Below are 25,377 nucleotides of genomic sequence, written 5' to 3'. Positions count from 1 at the left end.
ATGAAAGATTAGGTGATTTACAGCCATCAGTAGCCATAGCTGAAACACCATTTGGCCTGTTTTAATGTATATGTTCCTCTTTGTGTCAAAATAAATATTATTATATTATTATAATAATAATAATGATAATACTTGGCTTTTCTTTTGTACCTTCCACCCAAGAATCTAAAAAGCTTTCTAAACATTAATGAATCAAGCTTTGCAACTATTATCTCCCATTTTACAGATGAGGAATCTGAAACACAAAAGTTAAGCAACTTGCCCAATATTACACAAGAAGTCTGCGACAAAGCTGGGAACATAACCTAGAACTCCTGACTCCTCAGCCCGGACCTGCTTCTCATTTACATTAAGGCCCAATTAACCTTTCTGTGCTTCAGTTTTCCCATCTCTAAAACAGGGCTGATACTTTACCTCACCGGGGTATTGTAAGGATAAATTCATTCATGTATGTTTGAGATCTTCATGTGGAAAACAGTATATACAGGGGCCAATATCTTTAAAAATGGGTACTTGGGAGCTTAGCTTAAAGTCCATACTTAGAAACCTAAATAAGTGACCTGATTTTCGGAAGTGTTGTGCACCCAGCAGCTCCCACAAATCAATGAGAGATCCCTGGGGGCTTCTTTAAGTGCCTAATTATGGATTTAGGAGCCTAACATTAAGCACCTAGAAAATCTTGGTCAGTATGTATAAAATATTATCAGGTAGAGTAAGCAACCGTCAGCAGAGCTCTTCACCTCAGCCAGTGAATTTAAGATTCCCATTGACAGTGAAAAGCACTACTCACCAGACCATTTGTTTAATCCATTTTAATTCTAACTTTGGCCAGTTGGTTCAGTATTTCTATACCAGCTCTGCAAACAGTCTGCCTTACGCCTGATTTCTATTTCCACGTGTAAATTGGCTCTTCAATGCCCTCTGCTGTCCATAGACTACAATATTGCTCTCAGAATAGCACAAGTATAAAGTATACCGGGGGGGTCACTTTTTTTTTTTTTTCCTATTTCTGCTACATAGTTTGTCCGCCTGGCTCTCCTTGTTCTATTCAGTAGCTGAAGAACAGCAAAACATTAATTAAAGCAGCACTTTGATATTAGCTTTGATTTTGGGAGAGACTATGCAAACCACAAATACCCAAAGACGAACAATTAAAATCAATATTTTAAAGACAGCTACACACACACACACGTAAGCTCCCAGGCAGTTCAGTCTAATCTAAGTCAGAGTAGAGTCCACCAAAAACTCAGCTTTGACACATCCGTTCTCTGGTGATGCTGGAAATCTGAACCTAGATATGGATCTGAATTTGGCAAATGACACCTATTTATACGAACTAAATGAACACCCGCAGCTCTGAAACACCAATCCAAACCTTAACTATACCTGTGAACAGTGGCACCAATTCAGATATTTCTTTAGTGGGGGAGGAATTCCAGTGTTCCACACATACATACACACACATACTGGCAGGGACCCCTTTCCAGTCCCTGCTTATCTCCCTTCCTCCCTCACAGGGACCCCAGGTGGTCTTGTCTCTGACCCACATAGTGTATGAGCCAGTGCCACCATGAGTCAAGTTCTTGATGGATTCTCCTGGGCTCTGTTGTACAGGAATAGTTTCCTTATATGCCCAGTTGCAACACCATTTGGCCCAGCCGCTCCTCCATATAAATGGAGGGGCGGCTGGGCCAAATCTGAATAATGCTCCAGCAGCAGCCATACTGATTTAGTATAGGACCATGGCTTAAAAGTGGTCAGGCCATAGCTCACCTCCCACCAGCTACATGGCCCTCTGGAACTTTGAGCAAGTGCAAAAAACCTTAGGGGAAATATTTGCCCCCCACGAACCTCATCTAATTGGCACTATTGCCTCTGAAGCCATGAAGGTTGTTCCCCCACTCCTACCTAAATATCCTTCCTCCCTCTAATTCAGTTACCCTCCCCCCTCCCACTAAGCCCCTTTAGGTGAAGGGTTGGAGGCTGGAGTAAGGATAAAAACATGGGGATGGGGCAATTAGATCAAGAGTGGGAACCATGAAACTATCTAATTTAGATAGCACGAATCTTTGTAATGTCTAGATGCTGAATGGGAAGCTCAATGGGAAACTGCATTTGGCAAATCCCACCTGCTGTGAGATCCTGCTTATTTCAGCCATCAGATTACGTTTCTCAAAATCCAACCAGCCAATCATGTATTTTAATGCAACTACAGTGACTATTTGGAGCAGAACAACAAAATAATCATGCCACAGCTAGTTCCACTTCATTTTGGGTTCACTATCCAACCAGCTCCAGCCACCACTTTTTCCATTGTCCACTCTTTTAACTGCATCTAGTATGTTGAACCTTGGTCTTAAAAATGTAGTAACCATGTACAGTCACCCTAGTAACAATTGGGAATAGGTCTCAACTCCCAAGCAATTACATCAAAAGAAGTCCGCTATACATTATGCTCACTAAAGAGATAAACAAAGATCCAGGGCTGTATGAGGTACATTCTAGACTCCTATCTGATTTCTAGAGTTAGTGGTTTTTAATAGCATGTTGGAATAAAAGGCGGCACTGAAAGAACCAAATGTTGTCCTAATCTTTAGGAAAATGAATGGGCAGACACCAAGAAATTATAGACATTTAACCTAACCATGGAGAGAAGCAAATTCTAGAATCATCAAGCCCTTCCTCAACCCACATCTCCCCACACCCAAAAGCTTTCCAGTTCTTATCTTCCCACCTCTGCAGAGAAGCCATCAAGATTCATCGGGGGCCTTGGCCTTCCATGGCCAAGGAGGTACCAGGGATAAATTTGGCTCCTGATCTCTGCTGTCTAGCTTCTTTGGGATATGTATGCCTAGATACCAAGGCCTATTGTCAAGTGTTTCCACATACCTTCTGCACCAATTGACACAAGTTTCACTCCTTTGCTGGCAATATAATCCAGGGCTTTGTTGACATTAGCAATTTTATGGAAGCGCATTTTTCCTCTGTCTGGTTTTGGTAGTCTTTCCCCTGTAGTACAACAAATTGAATACAATTATTCTTACAGGCAACTGGCAACAGACACACAAGTGACTAGAAAACTCAGATAGATTGTATGCAGTACATTTTCTAAAACCTAACAGTTATTCTGGAGGTATTTTTCTGAAAGAATGTCAAGTGCCTTTGAACAAACCCACAAAAAAGCAAAGAAGTGACTTACCCTGATCTTCCGCTACAGCAGTGAAACCTGAATAAAACTTTATGTTTGCCCAAACATAAGAGGTATATAAATGGATACACTTTTCATATTTTATTGTGCTGTTAGTGTCTGCTTTATAATTGAAAGAAAGTAAAAAGGAAGTGAACAGGCCCTTCCTCATAGCTCATCATCCTTTCCTTCCTGATTACAAGGGAAGAAAATCATATAAATCAGACAGCCATGTCATCCCTTTCTGTGTAAAATCTCCCCAAACCCATGGCAATTGAAGAGCTGCTGTCGGACAGCAGGATCGGCAGGGACGCACAAGAGAGAAGAGGAGTATCCTGGGAAAAACGCAGAATCTGAGGCTCAGTGTGGTTAAATGGGGCCAAATTCCAGACATCAGGGCCCTGTGGGCATCCCTGCCACCTCTGGACTTATCCCAACCTCATCCATCACTGGCAGACTGTTCAGAGCCATGCTGCCACTGTCTGGTACCAAAGGCTGCATGACTATGTCTTCTCAAACGGTCAAGAGAGTAACTATATGTGAATAAATCCCCCCTACACAAATTCAAAGCCTTCCACAAAAAAACATGACTTAGAAATGCTCCTTTCCTTAATTCTTTCCCTTTATCATCCAATATGCCCCTCATCCCCTCTTCTCAGGGGCATCCTCAGCTAATCACACAGTCTGTTGGTGACTGCTCCCCACCTTTGAATGGCAGAGGAAATGGTTGATTTAGCTGGTTTGTATAAATAAGTCAATAGGAGCTGTTCAGTGCTCAGAAGTTTTGAAGATCAGGCCACTAATTATATAAGGCAGGGGTAGGCAACCTATGGCATGTGTGCCAAAGGTGGCACGCGAGCTGATTTTCAGTAGCACTCACACTGCCTGGGTCCTGGCCACCAGTCCAGAGGGTTCTGCATTTTAATTTAATTTTAAATGAAGCTTCTTAAATATTTTAAAAACCTTATTTACTTTACATACAACAATAGTTTAGTTATATATTATAGACTTATAGAAAGAGACCTTCTAAAAACGTTAAAATGTATTACTGGCATGCAAAACATTAAATTAGAGTGAATAAATGATGACTCAGCACACCACTTCTGAAAGGTGGCCGACCCCTGATTTAAGGTCTCTAAATATGGATTTCTGAGCCTGATTTTAGGCACCAACTTTTGAAAAGCTTGCCCAATAATTAAAAAAAGAAAAGAAAAAGTTTGGAGTACTCATACTAAGGGGTTAAAAACTGAATAAAATGGTTAAAAAATAAATTTGTGAACTCTACATGGAGAGGAAAGGTAAACTCTTAGTTTCAGGGCCTGATGACTGGTCCTTCAGGTTTTATGTCCCTCCAACAGCAGTTTGTGATATCACCCAAAGCCAAATGGTTCAGACAGCTACAGTCATAGTATGGCTTTGTGATATCATCAGCTCAGAAGCACAGAACCTTGAACACAGACTTTGCAGGTAAGGAAAAGCAGATCCAGTTTTCAGCTCCTTTGTTTTAAAATGTATTCATCTGTAACTCTTTAAGCTCACTCATGCACTGTGGATCTTTAACAGTTTTCATTCTTTTCAGAGGGTATTTCACTTATTTTTTTTCCCGCTGATGACACCTCACCCTGAGGCAGGCTAAGAAAAAAAATTTTTTTTAATTGGCCAGTCCAAGGATAACCAGGATCTCAGATCTGGTTGTCCAACAAGAAGCTGCGGTTATTTCAAAGGTTTTTATTTATTCATTTTCTGGTTTTGTTTCTGTAGGAATTAGGCAGGTGCACAATTTTCTGTAGGAATTAGGCAGGTGCACAATTTCCAGTAGGAATATGCAGGAGGGGGACAAAATGTGCACACAATTCCCAATTGTGTGCAGTGAGATTTAGAACTGGAGGAATGGAGGCAGAAAAGCAGTAAGTGCTGGTGGACAAATCATCCATTTCCTTTACTATTCAAGAATATTTACAAAGAAACTGAGGTGAGACCACTTTTTATTTTCAACCTCAGATCAGATGCAATGGTCCCTCAATTTGCTCAGGATTCTTAAATACAGGTCAGCAGCTCCTCCAATGGACAGTGAACAGATCACTTGTTGGACTGGAGTTTTGCTGTCCCATGCAACTGGAAAACAAGATTGCTCCTAGCCCTCCTGAAGGTCGAGGATTAACTTCTGTTATAGTTTTCCACTACAAAATCTCTAGGAGGTTCTAGAGTCAGGGGTGGTGTTTACTAAATGCATTAGACATTTTGTTTCAACAAACCTGAAATGACTTCCAAGAGGAGCATCAGTTTAAGGCCATTCCTGAAGTCATCTTCAATGTTCTCAATCTGTGTGCCTGCTTTCCTGAGGTGGGAATTGCACCAAGCTGTAAAGGTCTGTAACAGCAGAAGGAAAACAAAATACTTGTCATCATGGCATCTTTCAAAGCAACTGCTGAACCATCTGAGTGAGCAAACCATGCAGATAAGATTGTCAAGGCTGCCTGGGACTTCTAGTAATATTGATAATCCTGGGGCTTACTAGTAATATTGATAAGAAACAAAATGCTTTTTAAAACACAGACTTTTTGAAAAAGAAATACAGCCCAGTCTGTTGGAAGCTTTACAATGAGCCATGCACAGCCATTACAGAATCTGCACAATGTCTGTATTTCAGTGTGGCCTGATTCTTCATGAATTTTTTTTTTAATTTGGTTTTCTCCTTGTTTTAACTTCCAGATTGTGACCACAACTTGGTGAAACACCCAAGTGCAGAGATAGAAGTTTTCATAGTTAAATTTATTATGAAAGACAACATACAACGAGAGTATTGTTTCTTTTTCTCTTTCTCTCTGTAAAACCACTGAGCCTGATTATTTTGTCCAGTTCTCATTGCTAAGGCAACGCCAACCTAGACCAGACCTTACTAACCCCCAGTTTTGGGAAAGGCTGTTGAGCCTATCTTCAGCATGGTCTCAGCAGGGGTTTCAGTCCTTTGACAGCTACCAGGGTGGGTTGGGCCAGTGGCTGAAACAATGTTCCTTTCTTTTCCAATATTTCAGCAAGCACCCTCCCTTCCCTCAGCTCCTCCCTCCTGCTCCAGTCAGAGAGGACCTGAGAGGAGGGAGCACTCTTGGCTGGGGGTGGGGAGGGGGGAGAAAGGAGGAGGCAGGGACTCAGCCACTGGTGAAGCCATGGCAGTTGCTGAAAAGAAAAGGCTTTGAGGTACTTGTGGCATGGCAGGACGGGGGAGAGCTGATGAGCAAGTGGAGACAAACTGGTGACTTCCCTGGGGGAAACAAGTAGGGCCCTGCTTTATTCACAGTCCATTTTGGTCAATTTCACAGTCATAGGATTTTAAAAATTGTAAATTTCATGTTTCAGAGTAGCAGCCCTGTTAGTCTGTATTCGCAAAAAGAAAAGGAGTACTTGTGGCACCTTAGAGACGAACAAATTTATTAGAGCATAAGCTTTCGTGATGAAGTGAGCTGTAGCTCACGAAAGCTTATGCTCTAATAAATTTGTTAGTCTCTAAGGTGCCACAAGTACTCCTTTTCTTTTTGTAAATTTCATGATTTCAGCTATTTAAATTTGAATGGTGTTGTAACTATAGGGGTCCTGACCCAAAAGGAGGTTGTGGGGGGGTCACCAGGTTATTGTGGGGGGGTTGCGGTACTGCCACCCTTACTTCTGCACTGCTGCTGGTGGCGGTGCTTCCTTCACAGCTGGGTGGCCGGAGAGCGGTGGCCTCTGGCCAGGCACCCAGCTCTGAAGGCAGCACCGCCACCAGCAGCAGCACAAAAGTAAGGATGGCATGGTATGGTATTGCCACCCTTACTTCTGTGCTGCTCCCTTCAGAGCTGGGCCCTTAGTCAGCAGCTGCCACTCTCTGGCCATCCAGCTCTGAAGGGAGCAGTGCAGAAGTAAGGATAGCAATACTGAGACCCCCCCACAATTACTTTCTGACCCCCTTTTTGGTTGGGATCTCCAGTTTGAGAGCCACTGGTCTCCTCCGTGAAATCTGTATAGCACAGGGTAGTACACAAAAGACTAGATTTCATGGTCCATGACGCAATTTTCACGGCCATGAATTTGGTAGGGCCCTAGAAATGAGGGAGTGTATGGAAACAGATGTGTCTGGAGTTAAAGGAAGGGGGAGAGGAGAACATGTGGGAGCACAGCTCTCTGCCTCCTGTGGTAAAAGCAGACCAGATCGCTCCTCCTCCCCCGGCTTGAGGAAGCAGTGATTCTCTGAAGCTCCTACTCCATGGCTAATTAAATGAGCACTCTGCTCCCCTTCTGTGTCCATCTACTGAAATCACTGGCGATGGCTATGGGGCAGAGGCAATGGATTTGGGGGATCTGTGCAATGAAATGCCCTCTTTAGAAATATGTAAATTTTATGTAAATTATGCACACACAAAAATACCTCTTCAGACTTTTCATTCAGCCCATGGAGGCAGATCTAGCCTTTTTCCTTTTGGGCCTGTGGGCGCAGAAGTGAACCATCATTAATGTTTGTTCTTGTATTTTCAGGGGACTCTCTGTGAGACCAAAAAAAAGCCTATTTGAATGTTTAAAATTGTTTAATAAAATTTGAGTTACAGTTCTGTTTTTACATCCTAAAATGCTACTGTGGCCCTTGGGGTGTCAGGATGAGTGGAGTGACTGGGATGAGCCAAGAGCAGCCAAGAATTGCCTCTGCTGCTTTAAGCCCTTCATGCAGCCAACAGGTAAGTGCCTTGTGAGGTGACAAAACCAGGGCTGTGGGCTGTGTGCAGTTCTGGTCTCCCATGTTTGAGGAGGATGAATTCAAACTGGAACAGGTACAGAGAAGGGCTACTAGGATGATTCAAGGAATAGAAAACCTGTGTTGTGAAAGGAGACTCAAGGAGCTTGACTTGTTTAGCCTAACCAAAAGAAGGCTGAGGGGAGATAGCATTGCTCTCTGAAATATATCAGAGGGCTAAATACCAGGGAGGGAGAGGAATTATTTAAGATCAGTACCAATGTGGACACAAGAACAAATGGATATAAACTGGCCATCAGGAAGTTTAGACTTGAAATTAGACAAAGGTTTCTAACCATCAGAGAAGTGAAGTTCTGGAACAGCCTTCCAAGGGGAGCAGTGGGGGCAAAAGACATATCTGGCTTCAAGACTAAGCTTGATAAGTTTATGGAGGGGATGGTATCATGGGATAGCCTAATTTTGGCAATTAATTGGTCTTTGACTATTAGCAGTAAATATTCCCAATGGCCTGTGATGGGATGTTAGATGGAGTGGGATCTGAGTTACTACAGAGAATTCTTTCCTGGGTGTCTGGCTGGTGAGTCTTGCCCACATGCTTAGGGTTCAGCTGATCGCCGTATTTGGGGTTGGGAAGGAATTTTCCTCCAGGGCAGATTGGCAGAGGCCCTGGGGGGGGTTCGCCTTCCTTTGCAGCATGGAGCACGGGTCACTTGCTGGAAGACTCTCTGCACCTTGTAGTCTTTAAACCATGATTTGAGGACTTCAATAGGTCAGACATAGGTTAGGGGTTTGTTACAGGAGTGGGTGGGTGAGATTCTATGACCTGCGTTGTGTAGGAGGTCAGACTAGATGATCATAATGGTCCCTTCTGACCTTAAAGTCTATGAATCTATCTATCTATGAATTGCACTGCAGGGACTGACTTTACCATTGCAGCTGCAGCATTTGCAGTTCCTACACACAGTGGCATTGCAGCAGTGCAGAAAAACATGACTGTGGATGCAACTGTGCCTAGACTGGCACTGAGCAAGTGCAGACAGGACTGTGGTGTGCATGCCTGTGCATTGTTGGAAAAATGTGTTGGGGGGGGGAACATTGTAGCTTCTTATATGGACTTGGAGGAAGGAGCCCAGGTTGCAGAGGAGAAGAGTCTGGAGAAAGCACCAGGAAGTCAGTCTATGTGCATATGGCTAGAATGTTAGCTGTAGCATCTATGTACATAGTTCTCTTAAGAGCCAGTTGAATTTTACAAGCATGGAATCTTGGGTATTATTACCCAGCATATGAAACAGACACAAGGTGTTTTACAGGCCTGGTAGGGTGCTGCAACATCCGACTGCTAGTGTTGACAAGCCTTAAGAGCTATATTATGGCTTTCAGGCAGAGCTCTGCACTGGTAGCAGTGTACTACACTACACAAACGAGGGCTGTCAAAGGTTGTCCTATCAGATTCAGACACAGTCCCCCCCCCTCCTTGATCGCCACTGCCTCACCTTCCACAAAAGTGCTGTGTGCTCTCCACACATGGAAGAAGCCATATATGCTGCTTCTGAGGAAGCAGGGCCACGGTCCCACACCCACCTGGGCCCTCTCACTTTGGAGTGGCTTGCTTTGCTTTTTGGTACTAGCCTCATTGAGTCCTTGGGCCCACAGGAGTGCAACGACCAGATTGTACCAGGCCCCAACCCCAGGATAAAAAGCACCCTCTCTGCACATGTGAACCTGCACAGGGTTGCGCACAATGAAGCCCTATGGTGGTACCTGGCATAATCAAATACTACCAGAATCTAGCTTGTTACAGCTTTTGTCTGCCTCCAGCATCTCTGAGCATGTGTAATTAGTATTAGTGACATGGGTCAGTAAAGCACATTTGCAAATACCAGAAATTATAGTACTCCTCCTATGACAGAGAGATATTAGAGTAATGTAGAAGACACAGCGTAAAGCACCCAAAGATAAAATGGACAGGAACTTGTTACATGGAAACCCGGCACACCCATTAGAAAAGCTAACCAATAAATGTCTGAGCCTTTCACACTCACCAAAATAATGGCTATCCATTTACTTTCAGATGCTATTGTATTTTGCAGAACTGTTTTGGGGACACAGGACTAGGCTAGGTCTGAACAGCCAAGCAGATGGTAAAAATAGATCCATCAAAACTGGGAAAAGACAGGTCACAGTGCTATGTTTGTGATCTCATCCATCTCAACACAGGACTGTATTGAGGGTTATGTTGATTTCTTTTTTGCTGTTGACCAAAGATTAATCTGATACTTGGGTTCATCATCCAAGCAAATTAAAATATTTCCCACCTCTAATTTCTCTGTTGGCCTCACTACTTTGTACTTACATAGTGTTTAAATACCACAACGATCAGCACAATGTAAGAACCTAAGCAGAATATTCTAAAATATGGTTTCATCGGCGGGTCCCAAAGAGGTTTGAAAACATTAACTAATTCAAACACCCCTTAGAGATAAGTACTTTTTATTATACTAAGTTTACAGGTGGATAAACTGAGCCATAGAGCTGTTATATGACTTGTTCATATTAACTCGGTGGCAAAGCTAGGCATAGAAGCTGGATGTTCTAGCACTCAGCCCTGTGACCTAACCACTAGATCACACTTCCTCTTTATTCCCTCTCATCTCTTCTGCTCTACCTACCTTCTCTTTTTTCTGATGTTATTGTTCATTTTATAAAGATTTTGAAGATACTGAGCAGGTGATGTTGCTACTCCATAAAGAAATCAAAGATGCTACTTTGGCCAATCAAACTGTTTTAGATGAGCAGACTGACAAGGGATCAGTTCATCTTCACTTTTATAGATTGTCCCACAAAGCCTTTTCTGTGCTAATTTTTGCTTTCCTTTTTATTACATTTTTATGTGTCTGAACATTAAATCAAAATTGATCAACAAACTGAAAATTACCAACATAAGACATGGACTCATACCTGTAGTCTCTCAAAAATGGTAAACTTAAAAAAATGATCTGATTACAACCCACAAAACCTACACAGTGGGCTAAATAAAGTTCTGTTGAAGCACTATTCCTTTTTATGGTATGACACCCGCTTACACCAGGTCTCAGTTTGTTCTGACTGGTCAAGTACAGCAAGAGACAACTGCAGCTTCTCATCGCAACGTTTTTTTCCAGTGCGTGTGCTTTGTTCATGAAATACTGTTATCTGTATTTCAGTTGCCTTGTGCCTCCTTGAAAGCACAGCTCATGTACCTTCCAGCAGACTATCTGCATGTGACTGTATAATCCAGTGGCCTCAAAATACTGTCTTGTTTGCCTAGAACTAAACACAGCTATATGGACATCATTTAATGTCAAAAGAGAGACTATTACTGACTTCAGTAATGCTACAGATAAGAAGTTGCCTAACAAAACTCACTACACACCTAAGCTTGCGACACCTTCCACAGTTCACATCTTGTTTAATCCTCATTCTTGCACTCTCTCATTGTGATCCCATTTGTTGAGAGCATAAATTGGCATTACTCCGGCTCTGACAAATATAAAAAGTCAGTAAGCAGCAATTCAAAGCAAGCTCAGGTCCTGGGGATCAAAACACAACCAGCATATAACACTATATTCTGCAAATCTTAAATCCTCTGGGACTGAAATGAGGATGAATTAGGAAAAGCAAATTATTTTCACTGCTGACCTGTTGGGAGCATATCAAGGTAGCAGACTGCCATGATGAGCAGGGTGGAACTGACATCACAGAGCAATAGTATATGCTAAAATAGGTGCAATTAAATGCCTGGAACATTGGCCTTTTCAGGTTTGAATTTATTTGCAAAAAGCAGACTCTAATTTTTTTTTTAAATGCCCATCACAAAAGCCACCAGTACAAGAAAACCTGTGTTGTCACTCTAAGCAGAGAGAGCTGTGAACGAAAGGGCATGGAATTTGAACTACTCTCCGACCCCTATAGGAAACTTTCCCAAAACATACCACCAATTGTGTCAATCCTGATTTGGAAAGCCTATGTTGAGGGATGACAGAGTAATTCAGGTTTTATGCAGGCAGTGCTTGGCCTCTCTGCAAAGACCACCAAAAGGATTGTCAGTGTCATTTGTGATGTAAAAATATGTTCACTGAAAACTGGACTAAGACCAAATTGATTTCATGTAAGCTACTGAACTGCCATGAACATGTGAATTTGCAGTCATCGGGGTAACCCCAACTTGCAGTCCTAGTGCAAGTAACTCCCAAAAACTATGTATACTTTTGTAAGGATGCAAATTGAAGGACATAGTATTTCTGATTGAATAAACATGTATGAAGGCAGAAAGGGTCCTACAGTAATAGGAAAGCCCATATATGTTGCGTATGTTAGAGTACTGATAAAAATTTAACTTTCTTTTGATGCTGCCCCAGAATTATAAAAGGAGAACACTACTGTAATTATGAGCCTTTGGTCCTGATGTAACATTTGAGATATTTCATTGAGAAAGTGCCAGTTGTTTCCCACTAGCATGTACTCACATCTCACAAAAAGGCTAATGCTCTCTTTGACTGATTCAATGGAACCAAAGAAAGATGGGTCGCAATAACTTTCTTACGTTTCCTATACTAATTACACCACCTATTTAAAATTCAAACTGATTTTAAGAGAGTTCTTGTTTTCTCTCTCAAAACAGCTACTGGCCTTCCTAATCGTTTCTTTTTGTTTCTAACCCTACCCATGATTATTCCATAAGATAAAAATATACAGTGCTCAATCGAGCAATGATAGATCAAAATACACATACATATACACAGTGCAACACTAATAAAAAACTTAATACTTTAGATTTCTGTTTTGTGAAGCAGCACAACTGCCTTGTGGACCTTGCAGTCTACTGAACAGGGGACGGGGAACAAGCTCAGATAAAGTGATCTTTACAACTAGATCTTCAGGCCTTCAGAGAAGTGGAAAATATAAGCTGGCAGGGTTTCCTAAAAAGATGTGCATTCATGTGTTAATACACACACTTGGGTGACTCCTGCTATTTACTTAAAAGGGACAATTGCTTAAAACTGACAATTATTTTGCTTCACAGCACTGATCCTGATATATCCCTGCTCTCTCAAATGGTGGCAATTGGGATTGTTAATTACTTCAAGCCTAAAAGAGATGCAATGACTCGCTCTGTAGCTATATGTGGTATTTTACTGTGCTCTGAGTACATGGCAAGAGTGCTGCAGAGAGAAAGCCAGCCAGAACATTCCTACTAGAGGAGACTGAAGTCTCTCTTTGAAGCACAGCCAGCTTCTGCCTATTATTCATATTTCAAAATGTAAGCCCTGATCCTTCAATGCGACCTGCTAGCATGGACTCCTGTATCCATGGAACTTCAGCATCAGGGCCTTTCTCTCCGCTTGGAACACAATCTGCATGCTAGCTGTATGCATGTAACAAAGAAACTTTACCATTATTTTTAGTTTAAAAGAGAGAGAGAGAGACAGAGCAAGAGAGAGAGAGAGAACAGTTTCCCATTGGCACAACTTATACTTGTTGCATAGATGTGATACAACACACACATTGGGCCAAATTCAGAGGTATTGTAGGCAGGTCAATGAAGCTGCACTATTATCCCAGGGATGAATCTAGCCCATTGCTGTTATCATATCTGAGTAAAAATGTAGAAATCAGAGATAGAAAGCACAAACAATTAGGTCACTTGATTCATCCACCGGCCAGTGCAGAAAGACTCCCTACACAGTATCTACTCAATCTCTTCTAGCTGTGACAAAAGATGGTGTTCCTGTTATTCTCCCTGGAGGACAATTCAACAGTCTAAGAAATCTCACTTTTAGGAAATTCCCCCTTCCCCCCTAATATTTAACTTAAATTCTCATTTTCTCCCTCTGGTCCTGTTACTCCTAGTTATAAGCCTCTTATATGGCTCTAAACAAAACCTCATTACTAAAGTATAAATTTAAAAAAACATACACATACACTCAGCAAACTACGTGATCTGGTCTTTCTTTAACAAGTGTATATGGGAATTACTAGTACTCTTATCAATTAGGATGGAGTAAGAAATTAAAGCATTGATTCATTTCAGTTTACAGTCAGACATACCATACTGTGGAGTCTGTTTTTTTTAATGTAGTGGTGATTGCTTGCCACAATAATTTGTAATAATAATTTTATTTATAAATGAACTCTTGACCCCCACCAAGGGGCACAAGATGATGGAAAAAACACAAATGGGGTAGAATGGTCTTATGGCTAATGCAAAAAAATTTAGAGTGAGGAGATCATTAAGAGCTCAGAAACAACTCTCAGCAATTTTTGCAGCACTGTATAATATTTTGCAAATTCTAAGCTGTCTTTAAAAAAAAATCAAAGTAAGTGTTTTTCACTGCTAAGATTTATCCCTCGTAATAGAGCAGTTACCCTGTTAAACTGTCTTGTAGAAAATTGTCTCAAGCCAGACAATAGCCCAGGCCAAGTGTATATGTGGGGTGAGGAGGAAGGAAAAATGGGTTAAAAAGGAACACACTGTGGATGAAATCCTGTTCCCACTCAAGTCAATGGCAAAACTACCATTGAGTTTAATGAGGTCAGGTTTTCACTGTTTTTTATCAGGTTATTCCATAATTTTCCACCCTGGGGTTTCTTCCATCTTGCTCTGAAGCATCTGGTATTCACCCTTGTCAGAGACAGTTTACTGGATTGGAATGATCATTGATATACTCTGCTATCGCAATTCTTACTCTTATGTATAGCAAGATTAACTCAGCCACATGGCGCATATATTACTATTTTCTATTTTGTTTTCCCAGGTAAGTATGCAGTAATATTACTTAATAGCTTACTATTTATGTTGTAAAACGAATACCATGCAAACATATAGGAGATGAAACACAGACAAGTTGATATCATTGGAACGCTGATGTCTGCATTTTTTGCCTTTTTGATTTTAACTGTGCAAGTGTAAAACAGTAGGAAAAATGATGAAAAGCCAAAGTGACAATATTTAAACTAGCAAGAGAGTTCCACAGTGTAGGGGCCACTGGAACAAAGGCTTTGTCACCCACTGACTTAAAGTGTGATAGTGGAACTGTAAAAGGGGGAATGATTTCCTGAGGTGCTGAATACCTACGCTACTTCTAGCTGAAGCCAGTGGGAACTGCAGGCCCTCAGAATGCAAATACCCACCAGGACAAGACTTAAGGAGCAGGTCTCAATATATCCAGGCTCCTCTCCATTAAGAGCCCAAAAAGCCAAAAAGACCAGCCTCTTTATAGGCAGTCATTGCTAAGTTGGAGTAATACGATCATATTACTCCTCCCTGTGAATAGGCGCTCTACTGCCTTCTGCACAGGCCGCAAACAGCCAAGAGACCCAGCTGGAAGCCCTGCACAGAGGAAGCTACAATAACTGAGGAATGGATTTATTGCCATAAATCTACACAATTTTCTCCACTGTGGGAAGGAAACCTTTCAAATTGGAACTTCCTTTACTGTGATTTCTCATTTTTCTCTTGGCAATTGCTGAAGTGACCTATCTACACTATTTTTACCATTTAATACGAAGTACAGCTTGTAGCATCACTGTACATAATATCTAGCTTCTGCTGCTCTGTAGTTTGCTGCTGGGTAAAACAACAGCAGCTATTACTGTTTGCTGCTTGTACTACAGTAGCACCTAGAGGCCCTAGTGTGCCTGGCAGAGTACAAACACATAGTGAGAGAAAGTCCTTGCCTCAAAAAAGAGTTTGCAGGTTACCTGAACAAGACACATGAAGGTCAAAAGGGAGAACAGAGGTGAAGATATTTGCCCGAAGACGCACAGCAGGTCAGTGGCAGAGCCAGGAATAAATGACAAAAAATAGACCAACCCTTTGCAGCCATGTGGTAATATGCAGCAAGTGCAATGAAACTGCCTGGCACCATTTTATTTAAGTTTCAGTTTTAAATGTACCCGTATGGCTATTAATTGATGTGTGTGGGGTTTTCTACAAATGTATAGAAATGGCTGCACTATTACTGAGTTGGTATGAACTAGAAATAATAAATAAAGGATTAGATTTTTTTTCAGTTGTTTGAACTCGAGTTTGTATTTTACCCCTTTTCTTTTTTTTCCACCCCAAAACAAAAGCCAAAATGCAATTCTGGTACAATTTCATAAAATAACTAGGGTGACCTACAGTTCTGGAGCCTTAAATCCTACCTCTTCTGGAAGTGTCATTTTTACAGGAACTTAACGTTATTCAATCACTGAGTGACAGGAAGTCCTCTGGAAGTGAAATGTTAGTGTATAGCACAGCAACTTGCTAACTGAATTTGATTATGTAAAAGATGTAAATATTTGAAGTGGGTGAACTATCTAGGATGGTTCAAGGGATTATGTACCATACGTAGGAGTCATTCAAAGAAATCAAGAAAAGGAAAATCTAGGCTAAATATCATGGAAAAATTCCTGACAGTGAGGTCATTTAAACTGCAGAACCAGAAAAACTAAAAAAGGCACTAGAAAATAAAGAATCACAAGGTCTCAGAATTCAGAGTTGGAAAAGCCCTACTAAGCTCTTCTGTCTGAAAGTGTAATAGTGATCATATCAGAGATTAAACGGACACCACACTGGATCATAGTTGCGAACAGTCCACCCTACTAGGAGATCGACTCCATAAACTGAAAGGTCTTTTTCATCACTGATTCCCACAACCCTATTATACATGAGGTGTATAATTAAAGAGGCACATTCCCTACTCAGTAGACAAAACGTAAGCTCCACTAGCATTAATGGGAATTCTATGCACACAGAACAGTCAGGGAAGACTTTAGCCCTTACAAAGCAGGTGGTCTAATCCTATATGAGGATAGGGTTTCCTGGAAAATACGCAACCTCCATTACTGTGTGACTACATGTCCATTTCACAGGCCTGATTATTGCCAAAAAAAGCTGAAGATTCTAAAGCATTTAAATATCACTTTAAGAATAACTTTAGGAGATCACCACCAAGACAAATGTCTTGGACACTGGCAAATGTCAAGAAGATCATCAAGAATTTTGTTACAGTTCCATTAGTGATTTCTTTTAGTGGAGTCAACAGAAAAAGGGCTGCATTGTAAAAACCCATCAGGCAGAGAAGTTCCAGGGGAAATTGCATGTGGATCACTGCATACACTGTTCCCAACTCATTGTCCTCTTGTGAGGGAAGGGTTTCTCAGGACTATTACAGGAGTGGGTGGGTGAGGTTCTGTGACGTGCAATGTGCAGGAGGTCTGACTAGATGATCATGATAGTCTCTTCTGACCTTAAAGTCTATGAGACTGTAGAAGGGATAAGACTACCAGTAAAATTATGGATATTCCAATAGATCCACAGGGAAATCCAGTAGACTAGGAGCATCCCACAAAGAGCCTGCATGATTCATTCTGAACTCTGGAAGCTGCACTGATACTGGCTCCTCTCCTAAATCTCCAAACTATCCCTACTCCAAGCCCTGATCCAAAGCCAGTTGAAAGCAATAGGTGTTTTTCCATTGACTTAATTGGGCTTTGGATCAGGCCTCAGATTTGGAAGAAGGCATGGAGCGAGAGTTAATACTGCAACTGTCAGCATTAACTCCTAATATAAACTCCATGGCGATAACAAGGGCAATACCATCCAGTTAGAGCACTATTAAACATTTTAAATAATATAGATACTATAACTTGAAAAATAAAATAATGAAATACAAGGAAGCCATATGGTCAGCCTGATTACCTGTAACAAGACAAGACGATTGGTGCTGCAGCCACAGACAAAGGATGCTGCAGCTAGAGACACAAAGGAACAAACCCAGAAATGACACAGCCGCCTAAATTCCTACTGTAATGTGCAGTCTCGTGTTTGTATACAGTATTACCCTCTACTGGATGGAACTGCTTAGTTGCATTTCATAGGTCCTACTATTGTAAAAATCACCAGCCTAAACCTGTGTGAATTTGCACATAAGGCCACAGAATACAGTTCAACATACTGTCAATCTAACTTGAAAAAGATTACCAGTGTACAGAATTTCATTCCTTTCATCAATTTCTACAGGGGCTTTTGCTGTGAGAGCCAAAGCAATGTGCCAACTCCATTATAGTTCATTAGCTCTCGCTCTCTCACACCAACAAGCCCTGTTCTAGCAAACAAAAATAATAGATTTACATGGTCTCAGAGTTAGTAAATAAAGCTGCAGGAGCGCAGGACTGCTTGCCACCTCAGGATGGACAGCAGCAGTTTAGACATGGTCATCTGGAAATCCTGGCTCCATCAACCATACCTGGTGCTCAGAAATGGTCCATTGGCTGCCCACATATCTATGGCATTGCATCCTTCACAAGTTAATCTGACTCTCTGATTACACCATAGGGACCTACAACTTCAGATGAACAGCAGGTATAATATTCCATTCCTCTCTCATGCAGAAAGTTTCATTACCACTGATGACACAAGCTTTGTTACAAGACAAGTTTGATTGCAGCAGGCAACTCGGCAACCCACCACAACCAGTGGAGTTCAATTAAATTGCTATACTGATCAGAAAGGAAGCATGATCCAGTGGCTAAGGTGCTAACTTGAGACTTGGGAGCCATGGTTTCGAGTCCCTACTACACTACAGACTTCTTGTAGGACCAGGCAAGTTCCCGAGGATACATCTACACAGCAAAGAAAAACCCACAACTGGTCTGTGCCAGCTGATGCGGGCTCATGGGGCTCAAGCTGCAGACCTGTTTCATTGCTTTGTAGACTTCTGGGGTCAGGTTAGAGCCTGGATGGAAGGGTCCCAGAACTCTGACTCCAACCTGAGCCTGGAAGTCTACATAGCAATGAAACAGCCCCACAGCCTGAGTCAGCTGGCATGGGCCAGATGCGGATTTTTCTTTGCTATGTAGACATACTCTTAGTCTCTCTATACCTCAGTTCCCATCCATAGACTACTTCCTTACCTCACTGGAGTGCTGTGAGGACAAATATATTAAAGATTGTGAGATCCTCAGATACCATGGTGATAGAGGCCATTTAATTATCTAAAATACGTAAATTAAGGACCCTTTTGTGCCACTCAAAAATGCTGGTTCTGTAAATATAAAATATATTACAAAATGTGAATGAAACTGGATAATTTATTAAATTTACAAGTGTTCTCACACTGAAAGTACTACTGAGTGAAAAACGATCGCTTGGCACACATAACTTGTGAGAAGAGCAGATCCAGACCTAAAGTTGCTAAATTAGGTTAAATATATACTTTAACATCAGAGGTTAAAGTTTTGGGCAGGGGTGGGTACATGGGCAAGGGGGTAGTGAGGGAGGAGAGAGATAGGAAAAAAGGACTGATGGAACAGAACAATACCTAGGCTTGAATGCTGTCTTTTTGACACTATGGCCTTTGATGTCTTTTATTCTTGCAAAGGTTAATTTTGTATTTCCCCTTGGAGCAAAAGTTCATTAATACACTGATCTCTTCCAGTAAGCCACATTGTTCTAGCATTTAATAATTTAACAATTAAGACATTACAGTGCTTTGTTTTACATATAGTACAATGCCAAATTCTGCCTGTATATGTGAATCCCATTTAAGTAAATGGAAACCATGCATGCATCTGGGGGCCCAAACCTGCAAGGTGTTGTACCCTTAACTCCCAATGATATAAATAGGATTGATGGTACTCAGCAGTTCTCAGTCAATACTCAGCACCAGGATCAAGCCCTCGAGGACAGAATCTGGCATTTGTGCTGCTGAAGAAAACATTTCCTTCTATCAGGGTCACCTAGCTTTGTGTCAGATATATTTTAACATGCACAGTGTACTGGTGCTTTTTGGATCACCGTAGAGCATGGTGATGTTTGAGGTGTCTCTATGCCCCCAAACAGATTTACGCTGCACTGGAGTAAACAGCAGGATGTGGGGAAGCCTTTGGGGTTCAACTCCTGCAAAACTGTGAAATAGCGAGGTCGACAAGAAAATAGTATGTAGTATGAGAGCAAACAAATCCGGAGAGATTTTGAGTTGCTATGCAAAGGCATGAAGTCACAAAGGAGGGAAGTAATTGGTCTTCTATACAGTTCAAGTGAAATCATGTCTGGAATATTACATTCAGGTCTGGCCACCTTCATAACAGAAGGATATCAACAAGCTGGAGGCTATTCCAAGAAAAGGAACTACACAGTATTAAAGGGGCTAGGGCCAACTGAAGACGTGTATCTTGGCAGAGTGATGATGAAGGGTGTGAACGTAGAGATCTAACTGAAAGGAGATGTCATTCTGTTTTCTGTGTACTGTAGGGTCTATTCCAGCTGCATGGCCAGTCTCCTATGGCAAACCACGTGTAGAAAAAACTGCATAAGCTCTGCTATGTTTGTCTCTGCCTCTAGAATTGAGAAAAAGGAGAACTGAGTCAGGATGAAAGAGGAGGTGCCAGAGGAAGCTTCTCCTTAGCTATTCTTGCAATTTGGCAGAGGCACCTCTACATCTGTATTACACACGTGGACTCTGAGGTGGAGCACATGCCCTCTGCACTGGATAAAGTTCTCCACCAAGTCAGTTAAGAAAAGGGAATCAACATGACCAATGCCCCATCATCAGCCAAGGAACATTCATATCACTGATTTTTATTTCTGGTTCCCTTTTCCAGTCTCAGGGCCCACTCACTGCTCTTCCATCATCAACAGCGGCATCTGATCCCCAATACCCTCCTTCCGGCATCTCATTGCCTCCTGCTACACTACCTCCATCAGTGTAGGTGCTGGTTGACTTTCTTCCTACAAAAAGGACAGGAGTACTTGTGGCACCTTAGAGACTAACAAATTTATTAGAGCATAAGCTTTCGTGGGCTACAGCCCACTTCATCGGATGCATAGAATGGAACATATAGTAAGAAGATATATATATACATACAGATAAGTTGGAAGATGCCATACAGACATATTTTTAAATGATCCTTGACTATTTAAGGTTATGTGATGGAAACAATTACATCCAAATGATAGTGTGGGTGAAACGGAGGGTATACCTTCCAGATAGTAGGATTAATTGAAGTAGGCTAATCCAAGATTTAGTAGACTGGATTTCCAACTGTCTCCCCTGCTTTCTCTGAGGCTTTTTCTTCACTGTGCTATCTTTTCCTGTTAATTATATGCAACATTGCCACGCCCCTGGTCCCCCAGTGTATGATTCAGCCAGTTATAGGGTAGATAGAAAAGTTTTCATAATTTAGTTTATCAACATGCTTTTAAAATGTTCACGAGTGTAAGATCATGTCTTCCATACTGAAAGTGAGAAAAGATTCAGAAGAGACAATGCAGTCTGAAGACCTTTTGGTGTTTTAATATCCTTTTACTAGTAAGTGATCATAAGAAGATATATTTATCGTCAGACATCAGAGTGTTTTTGAACAGTAAATGAATGCGTATTACTATGTTAGATAACAGATTTCAAGCCTACCAAATTCAGTTTTTCTAAATCAAGATTTCAACTGAGGTCCCTTTCTCAGAAGTAAAAGCCTTGTGCATTAGCTCACTATGTAACCTAACCCGCTTGTGTGTATTAAATGCAGTATTTCTCAGCACACAAAGCATATACTTCAGCTACTGAAAGTTAATTTCTCTGCTAAGTCACAGTTGCTGACTGAGAAATAAAAAAAAATATTCATTTTAGATTTAATACTTTAAAGTTTTTGGTTTTTTTATTATTATTAGAACACAACTGCATAAATATAGGAGGTGCTTTTAAAATGTATTGTGCTTGATTATTTTTTAACCTCAGTAACACAATTGCTCTGTGACAAAGTAGACAGAGGGTAAAATTTTCAAAAGCACCAATGTATTTCGGCCACTAAGTCCCATTGACTTTCAATAGGACTAAAATGCCTAAGTAATTTTTGGAAATTGGACTTATGTGCCAAAGTCACTAAGGTGACTTTTAAATATCTTACTCAGAGACTATAAATAGATATCATCATTATATATGCACACAAAATGGTATTAACTAACTTGTTTTTGCTTAAGAACCTAACCAGAATCAATAGAAAAAAATAATAAACAGCGACAGCTCAAATGCAGGGAGCAGGAACATCTGTTTTTAGAATGAACGCTGAATTTGTAATGAGCAAATCCTTTGTCAAGTAAACATAGAAGTTCTTTGTTAAAGTGCATGTTTTCTGGTCATAAAACATTTTGACTATGGGCCCGCTTTCTGTCATGGAAAAACAGGCCACAAGGCAAAGGCAGAAAGTACAATCTTCAGACTATTTTTATGGTGTTTTGTTTGTTTGTTTTTAATAATTCTAGTAGGTCGTCAAAACCCTGGTGACAGATGCATAATACACTATATGTGTAGATAAAGACATTAAACAGAATAGACAGATAGGGCCAAACTGATTCCTGACGTAACTCCACTGAAGTTAATCTAGCTACAGCTGGGATTGAAATTTGACCCTACAGGTTTTCCACAGCCTGAAGAAAGACCCATAGCTTAAAAAATCCCTCAAAGCTGCACCAGCATTTATGTTTTCTTTGCTCACACGCCATGAAGGTGATTATTGGTTTTCTACAAACAATAAGTTCCTTGTACTCTCACATACAAATGTGCAAATTATTAGCCTTTCCAGCACCATAAAGCTATGCTGGGACCAAGATTTTCAAAAAAGTTTGCCCAAAGATAGGCTCCTAAACCCTTATTTAGGTTCCTAAATAAGTGCCCTGATTTTCAGAAGTGCTGCATAGCCTGCAATTCAGTGGGAACTGACGAGCCTAGGTGTTCAGTACTTTTGAAAAATCAGGGCACTTATTTAGGTACCAGTTTAGGAAAGCATTCTCATCCAGGGCAGCACTTAAACACATGCTTAACTGTAGGCATGAGCTTGTCCGATGTAGGGACGGATTTAAGCACATGTGGAAGTCTTTTCCTGAACCAAGACCCTAAACAAGAACTGAGAGCCTAATTTTTAGGCAGCTATTTCTGAAAATGGGGTTGAAATTTGTCCTGGGTTTCTGGATAACTGTTCATTTGTCCTCTAATGTACCCTCAGCTTACATTGACTTAAGCATATTGTACTACTCTTTAAAAAAACAAACAAAAACACACACCACTGTGGGACATTTACTATGTCAAGTATCATATTTTAAACACAGTTGTCATCTAATCATGTCAGAGTTATAGATTTTTAAGGCCCAAGGGACCATTAGATCCCTTCTGACCTATTCAACACAAGCCATCAAATTTCATCCAGTTGCCCCTGTTGTATTAGAATGCATTAGTGACAAGACTGTAACACGATTCAGTAATGTGGCTAAAATATGGTTTGGTTCCATCTACACAGACAGAACCAAAACGGGTAAAATCTTTGGGACAGGTACTGTCTTTTTGTTCTGTGTTTATATAGCACCGAGCACAATGGGATCCTAGGCCATGCCTAGAGATTCTAGTTGCTACAGTAATACAAATAATAAACAACAACATAATCCCACAACAAGGTCAAATTGCCTATGTAGACAGCCCCAAATGAGAGGTATTGGTAAGTGTGACTCCAAAAACAATGGCAAGGATTTATCATAGAGCTATGAAAAATATTGCCAGTATTTAACTCCTATTGTAATTTTCTAAAATTCTACTTACCCACTCACCTTTGAGAAAATTTTTTTAAAGTAAAATATTATTCTTTTTATGATTATCAATTATTATGGTAAAGTGGGGCAAGCAAGTAGATTTTGTTGTTAAATTTTCGTGACAGTGTTCTGTCTACTACATAACTTTGCAATTTGAAGTATTAAAAAGTTTGGGTTTTTGGAAGAACTGCTTGAGTTAGCCAATGGAGGGTGAACTATTCACACTCCACCTTCTCTTTTCATGATAAACACTGAAGAATGTTTCTCACCACTAATTCAAGCTTTATCATCTTTGATCTTTTTCTGTAATGTGGTATGGTAGCTGAAAAGGTTGGAAGGAAAAATCTGATGGAAAAGGAAGCATGAATTTGCATAACAGGGCAAGGGCAATACCATGGAGTTCTTGGCACAGTGTTTTTTATCTTTAAAGACCTAGATTTAATGTTTGGTCTTTCTAGCGTCAGTTGTTTTTCAGTTATGTGCATGCAAAATATTTGATCAAAAAGTATGAAAGTGCTAGGTATTTTTCAAACAGAAAAATGATAAACGACAAAAAACATCATATCACCTGTGGGTGAATATGTCACAAAATGATCAATTTGTATCTGATCTATCAGTCATCATCCTCAAAGGAAACCTGCACAAAGCCTTCAAAAGACGAGCCCGCGTGCTTAAATTCGTAACTTTGCTAGACAGTAAAAATCATGGTCTTAATAAAGACGCTGGCTTTATGTCTTTTATTACAGCAATTTGTAATCCACTAACCCCACTTTTTTGTCCTATGACTGGAGAGGTGTTAACAGGTCACTTTACCTTGAATGGTGTCTTAAAATATGTGTTAGCTACTATCTGTTTTACCTTGTATTTGGCAGCGACACTGAGTACCTTTCCCTGACCTGCAGAAGAGCTCTGTGTAGCTCTAAAGCTTATCTCTTTCACCAACAGAGAAGTTGGTCCAATAAAAGATATTGCCCTATCCACCATGTCTCTTATTATATCCCTACATTTCTTTCTTACACTTCTCAGGTTGTGTGTGTTTCTAGCAGAGATGACACATGGGGAGGGGGCTCATGCAGGGTCACATGCCCCTCCAGATTTGCTGCTTGGCTTGTATTGAACATGGTCATACAGACTGAGCACGATCAGTAACACTGCTGAAGCCAGGTTTCAGAGTAGCAGCCGTGTTAGTCTGTATTCACAAGAAGAAAAGCAGTACTTGTGGCACCTTAGAGACTAACATTTATTAGAGCATAAGCTTTCGTGAGCTACAGCTCACTTCATCGGATGCATTTGGTGGAAAAAACAGAGGAGAGATTTATATACACACACAGAGAACATGAAACAATGGGTTTATCATACACACTGTAAGGAGAGTGATCACTTAAGATAAGCCATCACCAGCAGCGGGGGGGGAGGGGGGGAGGAGGAAAACCTTTCATGGTGACAAGCAAGGTAGGCTAATTCCAGCAGTTAACAAGAATATCAGAGGAACAGTGGGGGGTGGGGTGGGGGGAGAAATAACATGGGGAAATAGTTTTACTTTGTGTAATGACTCATCCATTCCCAGTCTCTATTCAAGCCTAAGTTAATTGTATCCAGTTTGCAAATTAATTCCAATTCAGCAGTCTCTCGTTGGAGTCTGTTTTTGAAGCTTTTTTGTTGAAGGATAGCCACTCTTAGGTCTGTAATCGAGTGACCAGAGAGATTGAAGTGTTCTCCAACTGGTTTTTGAATGTTATAATTCTTGACGTCTGATTTGTGTCTATTCATTCTTTTACGTAGAGACTGTCCAGTTTGGCCAATGTACATGGCAGAGGGGCATTGCTGGCACATGATGGCATATATCACATTGGTAGATGCGCAGGTGAA

The 25,377-nt window shown here is 40.9% G+C and overlaps 1 protein-coding gene across 1 annotated transcript in view; it reads right to left on the bottom strand.

The window, feature by feature from the left end:
- ACTN2 (actinin alpha 2) overlaps nt 1-25,377 on the bottom strand; it is an 86,681-nt gene that overhangs the window by 49,627 nt on the left and 11,677 nt on the right. Inside the window, exons 2-3 of the mRNA XM_043511413.1 lie at nt 5,443-5,557; nt 2,890-3,009 (exon numbers count right to left, since the gene is read on the bottom strand). Coding sequence (XP_043367348.1) covers nt 2,890-3,009; nt 5,443-5,557 — 235 coding nt within the window. The remainder of the gene's footprint in view (nt 1-2,889; nt 3,010-5,442; nt 5,558-25,377) is intronic.

Source organism: Dermochelys coriacea, chromosome 3 (assembly GCF_009764565.3).
Source record: "Dermochelys coriacea isolate rDerCor1 chromosome 3, rDerCor1.pri.v4, whole genome shotgun sequence".
NCBI lineage: Eukaryota > Metazoa > Chordata > Testudines > Dermochelyidae > Dermochelys > Dermochelys coriacea.
Note: the sequence above shows the minus strand (reverse complement) of the source record. Positions and strands in the feature narration are given on the sequence as shown.